The 16,152-nt window shown below is 39.0% G+C and overlaps 2 protein-coding genes across 2 annotated transcripts in view; one reads left to right on the plus strand and one right to left on the minus strand.

Moving 5' to 3' along the window:
- The first annotated feature begins 723 nt into the window (after positions 1-723).
- Positions 724-2,311, plus strand: LOC114353838 (cGMP-dependent 3',5'-cyclic phosphodiesterase-like). The gene is made up of 3 exons (XM_028305962.1): positions 724-890; positions 1,778-1,874; positions 2,132-2,311. The coding sequence occupies exons 1-3, from the start codon at positions 724-726 to the stop codon at positions 2,255-2,257; spliced, it is 390 nt and encodes a 129-aa protein (XP_028161763.1). The 3' UTR covers positions 2,258-2,311.
- A 7,943-nt stretch (positions 2,312-10,254) lies between these two features.
- The window catches only part of LOC114353829 (uncharacterized), a 31,832-nt gene continuing 25,934 nt past the window's right edge, over positions 10,255-16,152 (minus strand). Inside the window, exon 2 of the mRNA XM_028305950.1 lies at positions 10,255-10,838. Coding sequence (XP_028161751.1) covers positions 10,821-10,838 — 18 coding nt within the window. The 3' untranslated portion in view covers positions 10,255-10,820. The remainder of the gene's footprint in view (positions 10,839-16,152) is intronic.

Genomic DNA, 16,152 nt, shown 5'->3' on the forward strand with positions numbered 1-16,152 from the left:
ACAACCACCACTGTGGTCTAGTGGTAAGGCCACCTATTTAGGACAGCCAATTCCTCTGTGGTTTAGGATTCCGAGTGAAGCTCGCTGATCATCCATCAGTTTTCATCAGGTCAGAATCGCTCTTGCCCTTCAGGCAAGAGATTCCTCGTTGTGGATAAAACAATGTTCTGTTCAGTTATTGTCTTTAAATGTGATCTAAGTACTTAACGTAAACTTAGAGAATTGCAATCATTAGTTAGTCCTAAGAAAGTCAAAAACATGTAACGGAATCTCCGACTTACCACATTAGTGGAGCGATTACAGAAAATAATGGCCTATTAAGTACATGTTTTTTTGTGTTATTATGAAAGTTCAGAAAACTGCGCAGTTTTTAAAATTATTTTGGACCTATGGATTTTTTTTTTTTTTTTACTTTTAAGTTGAAAATTTTAGAATGTTCCGCTAATAGCATATTTTTTATGTTTCTAGCAAATATTTTGTANATTCCCAATACTTTTAGTGCAGCCCTCGTATAAAAGAAAGTCGTGTTAGTTACTTCGCTTATAACTCAAGAAGGGCTGAACCGATTTAGCTGAAAATTGTCAGGGAGGTAGTTTAGAGCCAGGAGAAGGACATAGGATACTTTTTATCCCGTTCGAAATTAAAAAAAAGTCTGCTTATTTATTGCCATTAAGGCGGAACAAAGTTCGCCGGGTCAGCTAGTAAATTATACAAATACAACAAATGGATTTCAACACCTCCCAGGCAGCAGTGCTGACGGAGTTCTTCCGCCAAGGAGACGTGGAGAAGAGCCGCGGCGATCTGCCGCCCATCATCATGGACCGAGAGAAGTGCTTCATCCCCGACCTCGAGATACAGTTTCTGCAGACCACGTGCATCCCGCTTTTTGAGTAAGTGCATTTTTCCTGTGATGCGGATTTGGACCAGTGGGTCTATAGTCTAGTCCGTGAGCACGTAGAATTTTGTCCAATGACCCCAAGCCACCCATCCTTATCGCTCGCACGTAATTATATTGCTGTCGCGCTCGCACACTCACTACAGGCGCCCGTCGCACAGTCGCGACAGCAACATAATTACGCGCGAGCGATAAGGATGGGTAGCTTGGGGTCATTGGACAAAATTCTACGTGCTCACAGACCGGGCTTTAGAAAAAGTGCACATTATAATAGCAAACCAGTCAAAAACTGGTCGAAAGGCCTATTTTGTATAGAGTTTTGACGGACTCGATTTTCGATTCGATCAAAAAGTGCAACTTGTCTAGGGGGGCAGGTCCGCACGCGTGCCCAAATTCGCTTCACAGGAAAAAGGCTGACTAACTGACCAATGAGGGGTCTAGTATTTGCTCTCAACATTTGGCGCTACTGGCGAGTGACAATACCTTACTATAGTGGTGCCACATTAGTGAACGCTATAAGTCTTCTTACCGCTTCGGCCAGCATTAGCCTTTAGCGCATGACAGAACCTTACAGTGGCGCCAACTGGTAAGCGCAAACTCGATAGCTGTCATTAAATCCAAAATGTTCATAATGAGGGCTATCGTTTTTATACTTAACAGTTGGCACCCCTGGCGATTGACAGGACCTTACTCTACAGTGGCGCCATCTTGATGAGTGCAAATGCGATAGTCCTCCTACTACTTTAGCACTCACCAGTTGGTGCCACTGTCTTCGCTACTAGCAAGTGACAGGACCTTACTCTACAGTGGCGCAAACTGGTGAGCGATAAAACGATAGCCCTCATTGAAGTAAATTGCTTCAATAACATATCTTTTTCACAGCACTTTAGCAAGAATCATACCCAAAGCGGGAACGTGTGTCAAGATTATTGAGAATCACATCGAAAGGTGGGAGGCGGCGAAACCTATATTTAGCGAGGTTAGTGCAGTATTGCCATAATAGTACTTATTAACGCCCGTATTCACAAATATTACTATGTCTCACAGTGCGCGTGGACACACGAACTAATCACAGAGCTCTATTCAACGCTGTGCGTTCGATTTGCTGCTTCACTTAAGCAAGCATCGTTTGTGAATACGGGCGTAAGACACTGTCATTGTTAGAAGTAACTAAAAATATTTTTGCAATTTAAATAAAAATTGCCGGATATTGAACCTTATTTCTATTATTTTAAGGTGCCGACTACAGCGGGTCTGTCAGTGCTTTTGAGTCCAGAATTAGATAATCTGATTGAGCTTAATATGAAAGAGAAAGAGAGATTGCGTTTGGAGGCAGAGGCCGAAGGAAATGCCGAAAACTAAACTATTTATATTTATTTTAGGCGCTACTAAAAAAATTCTAGTTTGTTTTTTTGTATTTTGAAGTCACTTTAAAAATAAAACCGTTTCAGAGCTGTCCTAGTCTATGACGTTACGATATTTCTGTCATCTTTATTATTAGGGTTGTGTTAAAGTATATCAAAATTATTTTAATTTTAATAAACTTATGTAGAGTGACAAAAACTGGGTTTGATTTACTCATTTATTTTTTTTACATTCATTAGTGATATGATAAAAGTACAGTTAGTAATATACAAATTTAATAATCACAATCTAAAAATAAGGAATATTTATAAACATCAAAGTTTGGTCTTTTATAAATGCCAAAAAAGTCTCTACGTGCACAATAAGGAAGAAAAAAGTTTACTTTGGAATTCATATTACAAAATTTAGTTTTTTAGAACTAATTAGACATTATCTAATTAAGTAATGAAATTCTTTCCCGTCTCTCTCTATCTACACTTATAAAAATCACGTTTCAATCACTTTTTACTCTATCACAGAATAATCGGTTCCTTTGCAAACTCTTTGGCACCACAATCCATCATAATTCGAAGCTGTCATTCAATTTTGCTATTTATTCTAAGTACGCTATGGTATATAAATACATTATAGAAACATCTATACAAGTATTAGTAGAATAATATATGGTGCTAATCTCTGAAGTAAATTCAGTAAAATGCCATTGAAATGTACAAGAACAATCACTACCTATTATAAATTAATGTAAGTAGGTAATAATAAATGTATCTCGCCACGTTTGTATGCATTATGGTAATCTGGTAATCTCAATAGGGTTTGAATTAGTTCAAATTAAATACTTTATGTGCCGTGTGGTGACGGCAGAGTAGAATACATTTGTCACCAACCCCTACTCTTCCCGCGGGTGTCGTAAGAGGCGACTTAGGGTCCACACATCAAACAGAGAACGGGCAGCAGTGCTCTCTGAAAAACATCAATCTTTTAAACTGCGATCTCCAACCCGCCTGCCAAGCGTGGGGATTATGGCAAAACCCTCCACTATATTGGAGGAGGCTCATAGTCCAGCAGTGGACTGTAAAGGGCTGTTGATGAAATACTTTATGAGTAAGTAACCTTGACATCACTTACCATCAAGTTAATAAAATATTTTTTATTTTGATTTGAGTGATTGCGGTCAAACGTAAACTCGGTCTGACATAAAAAGTACATAATCCATAATCAGGGAATGAGGGTTTTCGCGATTAAAAAATCCGCCAGGTGGCAATACGTAGACGCGAGGTTCAAATGCTGCATGATTGGTTATTTTTGACATGACATTGACAGATATGCCAAACCTCACGAAAAAAGTTTATGGAATTATTTGATATTTGAATGTATATAAAGCCAGAGTGGTCCGCTATTTTACCTAATATTTATTAAGTAATGGATGCACTTAAGCACTTTATAACGAAGGAATATTGCAAATGCAATGTATATTTTACCGGTGCGTTTACGCTATGAGCCCATTCTCCTTAGGCTGAAGAAGCTCCTCCACGAATTCTTGAACGATGTGCTGAAGTTTGAGCTTCACTTGCTCACGTTCACTGCAAAGGGAAACAGTAATAGTTATTTTCATTGGACATTGGAAAATATTTAGGGCCCTTATGTAGACAATATAACATAATAGTACGAGAGCCCACGACCAAAACCATGTCTCATAGCAATACGGCAAAAACCCTATAAAATCGTTAGATTGTATGATTCTGAACCCGACTAGGTGTGTAGTAACGGTCGAAAGTGTAGCAACTGCGTGGGAGGCCATTACTGCTGTGTCAAAAAAAAAAGACAGTCTGTATTATAGCAATACGTCTGATAGTGAAAATGTACATAGATTTTATAATTGTATTACGAAAAAGTTAGTTTTCAGACATTTTGCGCGTAGCATATAGCTTGAGCGCATTTTTGAAAATGTCAACAAATTTAGCCGACCTGTATCATAGCAATACGGATAATTATTTTTTTCAACTTTTCGTATTGCTGCCATGATTACCAAAAACCTGTTTTCAGACACTTTATAAGTGTATCAAAAAGTTGTATGATAGAGACTGATAGAGAAGGTGCTACACTTAATTTGTCTGATATAAATTTTTTGCAAATGTGGACAACTTATTTTATCATGTCCAACAATTTTCAGACATATTGCTATGATACCGATCGGTATAATTTGTTAACATTTTCAAAACGGTCTCAAAATTTAATGCGTTCACATTTCCGTCTGAAAATTGTTTTGTTCGCATCAAATAACCAAAATTTACTAATAAAAAAGATTTTCAGACGTATTGCTATGAGACATTTTTTTTGTCTCATTTTTATTTTTTTTAAGTGATTTTACGGGTTTGCGCTATTTTTTTTTTTTTTACTTTTAAGTTGAAAATTTTAGAATGTTCCGCTAATAGCATATTTTTTATGTTTCTAGCAAATATTTTGTATCTTGCATCAAAGATAGGAAGTTGATTATTTTTTTCAAAAATCTTCAATTAATAGGAAATCTGTCAAAAAAAAGAAATCTGAGAAAAGTCGACCCAAAAAAAAGATAAAAAAATTTAAAGCCTACTGGGTCATACAATTTGAAAAATCACAAAATTGACGATAACTTCTAAACTATGAAAAATCGTAGAACATACATGGGGGTCAAATCGATAGGTCTAGTCCTCACCTATCACCTGCCTTCGGCTTGACACCTTACAAGAAATACCCTGTATTTCGTAAATAGCATAAGCGATTATACCTCTTCTGTCAAATTATAAATTGCCATATACAGGGTGTCCCAAAAACAATGGATAACCCTGTAACCATCGATAGGCCTCGCCATGATCTCCCTAACGTCCATTTTTGACCCCAGTAAAAATATCACCGTTTTCAAGATTTTTAAGTTTTTGTGCATTTTTAGAAAATTGCCATCAGCAATTACTTTTTCTCATGCCATTTCTACAAATGAGGATACTTTTCAATCTAGTTTTTTTCCTTATCACAAGGGATAGTTAGGCTATCATAAGAAAAGATCAAAGTTCAACAAACTAGTTTGAAAGTATGAAAATTTTAAGAAATTGCAGAAGAGAAGGAAAAATTAATTCATTGTCTTGCACTTTTGATCAGCCATCGTGTAAAAAAAATGTAGGAAGACCATCGTGCCCATTACCTTAAAAACTTCCTTGGTTAATTGAGATTCTAAAAAGGTATCACAAGCCTATGTATTCTGTATTATTTTTATCTTATGGCTACTTGAATAGCAACTAGTATGAAAACTGCAAAAATGAGTTTTTCTCGTAATAGTTAAACTAGGACTGCATAGTGGCATTAAATACAAATGGATAATTTTTAGCGTAGGAATTTTAATAAAGCAACATTTTATCATCATCATCATCATCATTTCAGCCATAGGACGTCCACTGCTGAACATAGGCCTGTACCCCAATGATTTTCATAATGACCGCTTGGTAGCGGCCTGCATCCAGCACCTTCCTGCTTACCTTTATGAGGTCGTCGGTCCACTTTGTAGGTGGACGTCCTACGATGCGCTTTCCGGTACGTAGCCTCCACTTTAACCCTGCTGCCTCAGTTCTGCAAACTACTGTGCCCTGCCCATTGCCACTTCAGCTTGCTGATCCGTCGAGCTATGTCAGCGACTTTAGTTCGTTTACGGATCTCCTAATTTCTGATACGGTTTCGTGAAGAAACCCGAGCATAGCCCCTTCCATAGCACGCTGTCCAAAAAATCCACGTTTCCGAGCCGTGTATTATCACGGGTATCTGTCTATAGGCACATTTATAAGGTTTAAAACAAAAATTAAGTAATCACAAAAACGCAGAACGGACGGCCAATGGGGCAACAGGGTTCAAGTGGAGGCTACGTACCGGAAAGCGCATCGTAGGACGTCCACCTACAAAGTGGACCGACGACCTCATAAAGGTAAGCAGGAAGGTGCTGGATGCAGGCCGCTACCAAGCGGTCATTATGAAAATCATTGGGGTACAGGCCTATGTTCAGCTGTGGACGTCCTATGGCTGAAATGATGATGATGATGATGATAAAATGTTGCTTTATTAAAATTCCTACGCCAAAAATTATCCATTTGTATTTAATGCCACTATGCAGTCCTAGTTTAACTATTACGAGAAAAACTCATTTTTGCAGTTTTCATACTAGTTGCTATTCAAGTAGCCATAAGATAAAAATAATACAGAATACATAGGCTTGTGATACCTTTTTAGAATCTCAATTAACCAAGAAAGTTTTTAAGGTAATGGGCACGATGGTCTTCCTACATTTTTTTTACACGATGGCTGATCAAAAGTGCAAGACAATGAATTAATTTTTCCTACTTCTCTGCAATTTCTTAAAATTTTCATACTTTTAAACTAGTTTGTTGAACTTTAATCTTTTCTTATGATAGCCTTTCTATCCCTTGTGATAAGGAAAAAAACTAGATTGAAAAGTATCCTCATTTGTAGAAATGGCATGAGAAAAAGTAATCGCAGGTGGCAATTTTCTAAAAATGCACAAAAACTTAAAAATCTTGAAATCGGTGATATTTTTACTGGGGTCAAAATTGGACGTTAGGGAGACCATGGCGAGGCTTATCGATGGTTACAGGGTTATCCATTGTTTTTGGGACACCCTGTATATGAAACAACGCAACGAAATACCGCAGTGTCTCAAGACGAAAGTCTTCGAGCAGTGTGTGTTGCCAGTGTTGACATATGGATCCGAAACGTGGTCGCTTACTATGGGCCTCATAAGAAGGCTCAAGGTCACCCAAAGGGCGATGGAGCGGGCTATGCTCGGAGTTTCCCTGCGTGATCGAATCAGAAATGAGGAGATCCGTAGGAGAACCAAAGTAACCGACATAGCTCGCAGAATTGCTAAAATCAAGTGGCAGTGGGCGGGGCACATAGCTCGTAGAGACGATGGCCGTTGGGGCAGGAAAGTTCTCGAGTGGCGACCACGGGCTGGAAAACGTAGCGTGGGCAGGCCTCCTACTAGGTGGACCGACGATCTGGTAAAGGTCGCGGGAAGAGCCTGGATGCGGGCAGCGCAGGACCGTTCATTGTGGAAAACCTTGGGGGAGGCCTTTGTCCAGCAGTGGACGTCATTTGGCTGAAACGAGATATGAAACAATAGATACTTATAGAGTGTTATTCAAAATAACAAGTGACTAACAACACAACACTACTTAGGTACCAGACCAGGACTACTAGAACAAGCCTAAATGTTCAAAAGTTTCATAAGTTTTGAGATATGACCTTTTAGTTATTAATGTCCATAGAAAAGTTTTATGAGTTTTGAAATATGACTGATATTAGTTATTTTTAAAAATGGACTATGCGTTTTAAGCTCAACCTCCTCTGAGTATCAATGTCACATGTCATTTTGGGACACCTGTATATAGGCACTATAAGTTTGTAAAACATGCAAAAAGGTGACAATCCATACCTTTCGAAGTTAATTAAAGTAAGTATATCCCCATCACATTTGCACAAACATTCCGTCTTCAAAACGGAGGCGCTAAATTGCTTCCATTCAATAAACGCTTCCTTTGAACCGACGACCCGGGACGCTTCCGAATTCCTTTTAAACTGTTTTAAAATCGCCAAAGAGAAGATTTACCAATTTGGCAGCTGAAATATAAAGATCGAGAGGCTGAGGCAAAAATATTTGCCTAAGTGTATTGCTTGGATTCGGCATAAACATTAATGGCGAGTACATCACTCACCTTCGGTTTGCCGACGATATTGTGGTCATGGCAGAATCGTTGGAAGATCTTGGCACAATGCTCGAAGACCTTAATCGAGTTTCCCAACAGGTAGGCCTGAGGATGAACATGGACAAAACGAAGCTTATGTCGAACGTCCATGTTACGCCCTACCCAGTTTCAGTTGGGAGCTCAATTCTCGAGATTGTCGACAAGTATGTCTACCTCGGACAAACGATTCAGCTAGGTAGGTCCAATTTCGAGAAGGAGGTCAATCGTCGAATCCAACTCGGCTGGGCAGCGTTCGGGAAACTACGCAACATCTTTTCGTCCAAATTACCTCAATGCCTGAAGACTAGAGTGTATAACCAATGTGTGTTACCAGTGATAACTTATGGCTCGGAAACGTGGCCTCTCACTATAGGCCTTATACAGAAGCTCAAAATTGCACAGCGTGCTATGGAGAGGGCTATGCTTGGTGTTTCTTGGCGAGATCGAATCAGAAATGAGGAGATCCGTAAACGAACCAAAGTCGCTGACATAGCCCGACGTATTAGCAAGCTGAAGTGGCAATGGGCAGGGCACGTAGTACGCAGAACTGACGGCCGATGGGGCAGAAAGGTTCTGGAATGGAGGCTGCGTACCGGAAAACGCAGCGTGGGACGTCCACCTACAAGGTGGACCGACGACATCGTAAAGGTAGCAGGGAAGCGCTGGACGCAGGCCGCTACCAATCGATCAACATGGAAAGCATTGGGGGAGGCCTATGTTCAGCAGTGGACGTATTGTGGCTGAAATGATGATGATGATGAAGTGTATTGTTGGTAATTATCAAAATTTTAAATGGTGAAAGTCTAGTCATAAAGTCATTTATTTTTCTGCAAATAGGCTTTAAAAAGTGCTTTTAGACGTCCCAGTATCACGTACTATAACCCTACCCGTACCACTGCTTCGAGGACAAAAAATGGGCCAACTCAGTGCTGAGAAGAAGCAGCGCAAGAAACTAGGAGTAAATAAATATACTCGTACTTACTTAGTATGTTAACTTCTGCTGATTGTAGATAGCAAAGTTAACAACTTTAGTCACGGTTAACTTATTTAGATTATTTAAATATCACTGACATACGATAAGCAGGTATATCATAAAGTCTTAGAAAAATATTGCAAAGGGTGTTCTTTCTAAAACAGCAATATTCCAGGATTAGATAACTAACAAAACTACACTCAGCGTTCTAACAGTTACTCTCCATTATGCAAATGACCAATGACTAAATTGCGCTTCGAATTACAATACTCACCCACCGGTATTTATCAATTTAATTATTTTAATGGAACATGATTGAACGTTACGTAATACGTCACTTGGAGGTAATAAAGTTCAATTTTATGACATCCCATCCCAAATCTTATAGCACACAAATATTAAGAAGATATTTGTAGTATTTGTAGAAGCCTTTCTTGGCTTTCTAACTTTAAAGTCGATAACACAATAATTTTTCTGTCGAATTCTTGAAACTCAACTTTATTTTTTTGTTGCAGATCCAGGCATGATTTGAACAACAAGGGTGAGTTTCTATTCAGTTCTACATTGTTTCAAGATTTAGTTCTATGTTCACAGATTCTATTGGAATATTGTGAAAATTAGCTACTACCAATAGTGTCCCAAACAAAAAAGGCAGGCGAAACCTTTTTTATGGGATAGGAGGCAAACGAGCATTCCACCTTTTTGCGTATTTTATAGACAAAAAATGTTAGTATAGCGAATGTGAATAAGGTATTAATAGCTTTTATCATTATGTAAAACGCAATGGCCGATGCTACGATGCTTGTTTCTTTGACAAAAATCTCTATCAAAGATACAGCCTCTTTTGGAAATTCTTATTACGTAACTACATAACATGGTAGTGCCACTGTTATGTGCATGGAGCCGGGAAACTAGAGAAAGGACTTCCGTAACGGAAGAACGCGGCAGGTCGCATCAACCTTTGTAAAACCCAAAAATGATGCATGAAGCAGAATTTCATAATAGTGACGTCACTCATGGCGATTAAGTAGGTACGTCAGAAAATTTAAAAAATTCCGGACATATCATATCATTTTCCGGACTACAATAAAATATGAGCTTAACAAAATGGAAACATTTTTTTACAACTTAACTTTTTTTAACCTACCTAAGGTTACCTACCAGAAACATTCCAAAAATATTTATATTGTTGAACAATATTCACAGGAACTATTTCAGACAGTTTTCCAAACTTTTTAAAACTGTTGTAGGCGATGTAGGTCGATGGGTGAACGAAAGATGATGAAAAGATGAAATGAAAGTCCAGTTTGTAGTAGAAAAACCGAAAGGCGCGTCCGGGGGTGCGTACGTGCGTTCGCGGAAGTTGTTGGATCACGACTGGCGGCTCTCGGCCCCGTGTGCGGCGCGGTGGGCCGCGAGTGGCTTCTGGCCATAAAAGGACAGAGGCCTCCGGCCAATCAGCGGGCCGCATCGCTAACGGCTAGCTCTAGCATGTTCTAGGCGCGACAATATTATTACCTACGCGCACCCGGAGTTGCGTATTATTTATTGATACCAAACCAAACATAAACATGTAGGTAAACAACCGTAACATCCAAATGGGATGTTAAACATTTAGTTTTATTAGAATAGATAAATAATTGCACATACATGTAGCATTCTAAACACAAAATAATAATTAGCTTAAAATAGGTAAAATCAGATACACATTATAATCAAAAGTAAATATAGTAGGGAAGATATGTAAATCAGTTTAATTGCAAGTAAAAATAAGTATCTTACGTAAATCTATCGGCTACTATACCTACTACTGGTGGCCATCGTTAACANGGTCTCGCGGCCACAGCGCGCGCTCGTCACGAAGAAACAGAGGACCGGTGAACCACACACAGTCTCTGCTCAGCTCGCAGTCGGCGATGTTCTTTGTAATCAAGTCAGCTACATTCAGTTCGGAAGAAACGTAATTCCACTCGGAAATTTTGCTCAACTCATCGATCTCTCCGAGTCTGTTAGCAATAAAAGTCTTGTAGCTTCTTGATTCGTTTCTTATCCAGTGCAACACCGTTGTAGAGTCAGTCCAATAATAGGTGGCAGTGGGTTGCAGGCGGTGCTCCTTTTTAATGCCATCTGCCAGACGACATCCAAGTAACGCGCCCTGCAACTCAAGTCTAGGTATTGTTGTGGATTTCGACGGCGGTGTCACTCTGCTCTTACTGCTTATAAAGGAAACGACCACTTTGCCGTCGTCGCACCTTTTTCTCCAGTAAGCCACCGCGGCGTAGGCGTGCGGGGATGCGTCACAGAACACGTGTAGTTCTAGCCCCGTCTCGCTCGCACTCATGTCTTCGGTAATAGGGCTCGCGTCCTGCGGTATCGTCGTAGCGTTCGTAGATGCAGCTAGGCTCTCGTAGTCGCTCGCAGTCGTAGCAGTGTTTTGTTCGAGACGGTTACTCGTAGCAAAATACCATCTGGGTATGCGCAAGTTGTCAACCTTTTTTAACTGTTCCATCCATTCGCGAAAATAGCAAAATAAATCATCATTGATTTCGTCGTCCCATTTAATATTTAATTTCCAAGTCTGTTGAATTAATATTTTACCTTTAATCGTGACAGGACCTAAATAACCATGAATATCGAAAATGGACATAACAATGCGTAGAACCTCGCGTTTAGTAGGTATTCGTGTGAAATTCAAAATGTCTGCAGGTATGCGTTTCAAAGATAGGTCAAAGGCTAACTCGTCAGAGACCGGGTACCAAAGTAATCCAAGTGTGCGCTCGGGGGAATTACTCACCATATTCTTCTCTGCATTCCCGCTCAAATCTTCCTTTGGCACATCTTCGAGTACTTCAGGGGCATTACTCATCCAGTTTCTCATATGAAAACCTCCTTGTTGGTGGATGTACGATACCTCTTGCACCATCTTCTTCGCGCTGCCTGGATCTTGCAAACTGTCAATATAATCATCCATATACTGACTTGTATTTATGGCGTGAACGGCTGTTGGCATTTTGTCTCGGAATCTAGATGCATTTTTGGATTGATTTATGTACTGCGCTACAAACGGAGAGCAATTCGCGCCAAAAATAAGTGAAGTCATTGCATATTTCTGTACAGGTTGACCATCCCTGCCTTTCCATAAGAATCTTAACGCGTGTTGATCTTCGTCTCTAATTTTTATACACAAAAACATGTCTTTTATATCGCCTACCACGGCCACTGGGTACTCGCGGAATCGACTCATAATTCCATACAACGAGTTCAATAAGTCAGGGCCTTGCAATAAAAAGTCATTAAGCGAATGGCCTTGGGTCTTCGCCGCTGCATCGAAAACCAACCGCAGCTTACCTTTGTTCGGGTTGTCCACACCAAAATGCGGTAAGTACCACACTCGTTCGGCGGTCTCCTCAGCGACGACAGACCTGGCATAATTATTATCAAACAAATGGTCAATACGATCTTGATAACGTGATGCGAAATCATCATTTAATGTCATTTTCCTAAGTACAGTTTTCAACCGGTTGAAAGCATTTTGATATGAATCTGGCATAATAAAGACATCACGCTTCCACGGCAAGCCTACGGTCCAATGACCGTCAATAAGTTTACTTGTATTATCTAAAATCTCTATCGCAAGTAATTCGTCTTTGTTTCTACGCGGTTTACTCATTATTCCTAAAGACTCCAATGAGAAATAATTTCTGACTAACTCATGCAATTGTAAATCATATTCGTTTTGATCGTGTTGTAAACAAAGGGTTACCTACGCCATATCGAATGACAAATGATCGAAAATCAAAATATCGAATACGTTTCATCGAACGATCAAAATATCGAACGATCAAAATATCGAATGCTCAAAATATCGAACGTTCAGAATATCGAACGTTCATAATATCGAACGATCAAAATATCGAACGATCAAAATATCGAAAGTCGATATAGACGTTTTTATTTAATTCATATACCTTGCTCGGCTCCGGTGCATGGTTGTGTTTGGTCGTACAACTTTTCAACAAATGTTTTCATCAAAAAATATTTGTCGCGCTTCGTTCAGAAATGATGCGTGATGAAATTAAATAAAAACGTCTATANAAGCGGGGGCTGTTCGCAGGCACCGAGTGCGAGCGGGACCGCGCTACCGACTAGGGCGTCGACACAATCACACGAAGCGACGTTTTGAGTCGGTTCGCGGCGGAATTCGAAACACAAGTTAGTGGTGAAGCGAACAGATGAATTGTTTACCTTGTTCGTAGTCCCGTGCACGCACCATCCTAGGCTCGTTTTCGTGATGTATGGCTCACCAGATTTCCCCTTTATACACACAGTAGGAGCAATCAAATCATAATTATCTTGCCCAATTAATAACATTGGCTGGGCGTCACATTTGCACAAATCAATATTTACAGATTTATATTTACACCAATCAATATTAGGTACACATTGCAATGGCAAATTGAGTTCGGAAATTTTTCTTGCTTGTAACTTAAAACGCTTACTGTCTCTATTTGCGATTTCGAAGTTCACAATTTCCGTCTCACATGTCAGTTCGTTAGAGTCCCATGCACCACGAGCGCGCATGGTATGAGGTACTCCGTGCAGTCCGACCTCATCCGCGAGTCGCGACGCGATTAACGTGACGGTCGAACCGTCGTCTAGTAAGGCGTGCGTGTGCATACTGCCTTTCGGACCGAACACTGTAACCGGCACTATTTTCAGTAATACTTGAGGCACGTTTTTGCACTCAAGCGCGGTATGATTCACTGTTTCACTTTCACTGAGTCGTTTTTTTTGTGTGATGATTTATAAACATAAAACTTTTGAACTGATTCAAAGCACACTTTTTTTTTTCAAAATGTACATTTTTTTTGAGAAATACTCAAATGTATCAAAACATTTCAGTCCAACTTACTGTCAACTCGACAACGAGCTTTAGAATCAAAGATCGACTTTGAATTATGCCTTATTTTACAATTCACATTGAAAACAATATGCCTTGCTTGAACTTNAATTGCTTGTCTTACTAAACGACGGGAAGCTACGGAACCCTGCACTGCGCGTGGCACGACATTGGGTTACTGATTTTTTCATATAAATCTAATAGACTCGAAGCATAGACATTGCAAAATAGGCATTTTATTAAATATCACGTGAGATTAGGGGGGTGGGGGAGGGGGTCAGGCAAAATCTCACCAAATCTCACCAAGGGGGGCGGGGGGGTTGAAAAATGGCCAAAATTGTCTCACGTAATTTATGGACGCCCCCTTTAATCGACCCGTTGACAGATGACTTTATGGTTACTGATCACGGTCGAGATCGGTATACTAAGAGAAAATCAACCTTGCGATTTGAAAAAAATAAAGAGTAAAAATTATGATGTCGGGTTCAGGGATGTCAGAAGTAAGAAATTATTTTACATAGCGCCTCTAGTCCCAAACTAAGCAAAGCTTGTAATTTAAACAAACATGGCAATGTACCATTCTGCGTGATTATTGGCCGCTAAGCCCTTGGCCAACTCAGTAACCAATGACGGACTATTGTCACNATACTTAAACGAACGCTTACAATATACAGAAATAACTAAAATAGATTGTAGAAAAAATGTTGTAACTGTAAAATCCGATATAGAAGTAGTTAAATACGGAGTGCCACAAGGAACTATACTTGGTCCTTTATTGTTCATAATTTATATAAATGATCTCCCCCTAAATGTTCCGCACCCAATGTATTTATTTGCCGATGATTCTACCATAGTTATTAAAAGTAATGATCATGACACATACGAGCAGTCCATAAACGATGCTCTTGCAAATGTAATTAACTGGATGAATGCAAATAATTTAGTAGTTAATCTTGATAAAACACAATATATGCAATTCTATTTAAATAAAAAACGCAAAAAAAACATTACGGTGAGTTATGATAATCATTTAATTGAAGAAGCTAATGAAATATGTTTTCTGGGTGTAAAAATTGATAGTAACGCGTGTTGGAAACCACATACTTTACAATTAACGAATAAAATTAGTAAATTTGTTTTTCCTTTAAAAAAAATTGCAAGATCAGTGTCTAAGAAAGCTGCTCTTATTGCCTACTATGGATATGTGGCTTCTAACTTACGCTACGGAATAATCCATTGGGGAAATACGGCAAATGTTAATTTATTATAGGTGTACCAGAATCTCATGGCAAATAGGGAAAATAAACTTTGTTGAGAGCAATACTGGGGAAATTGGAATAAACGATCTTGATACTGTTTAATTTTTTACTTTTATGACTAATATTAATGAACATGAAGTACGAATATACATTTTAGGTAGGTGTATGAAGAATGTTGTTATACATAGGAAAATGTCTTGAAAATTAAACAAATCGTCTGTGAGAAAAGAAATGTCTGAGAAATTAATTATTTTAATTACCTACATATTTTCGCGTGGAACTGAAACATAGGCGGTGTCGTTCTTTTTGTATATGGCCAGGTCTGGGTTATTTAAAAAAAAGGTTACAAAATTTTACTATAGTTCCAAAATACTGAACTGTCCTATGCATGACATTGACAGTGGGGCGCCACCGTCAATACCGGATCGCTGGTTCCGATTTTTGCCATGTTGGAAACCATATAATTGAACGATGGTAGCGCCCCCCTGTCATTGAGTTTGGTGGTGGGACAGTTCAGCGTGGATCATCTATAAGAAAGAATCTTGAGTGACCCTAGCTGAAAAATTAAAAACTGCTAGATTTAAAAAAAATGAACTGGCTGGATCATGGTGATTTACTGTTTGTACTCCGAATGACTGTGTGAATACACCGATCAAAATGGCGTGAATAGTTATGCGCAACTTTAGGGTCCTGTAACGTATTTATTTGTAGAGATATTTTCATGATTATTTCACAATTATTATTAGTTCTACTTATTGTTTTTTTGCTTTAAATTGCCAATTCATTATGACACCCCATAGAAAATCAATTTGATACAGAAACTGCGATTACTGTAGAACGATAATACAAAGAAATTTAAAATAATTTAGTTACGTATCGCATTTTATGAAACAAAAATACATGAAAAAGCTAGGGTGGCAAACAGGTTTTTGTATGAAAGGTAAAAAAGGACTATTTTTAAAATATCTAAATATTTGGTA

Source organism: Ostrinia furnacalis, unplaced genomic scaffold, assembly GCF_004193835.3.
Source record: "Ostrinia furnacalis isolate ACB-3 unplaced genomic scaffold, ASM419383v2 OfSCF1818, whole genome shotgun sequence".
NCBI lineage: Eukaryota > Metazoa > Arthropoda > Insecta > Lepidoptera > Crambidae > Ostrinia > Ostrinia furnacalis.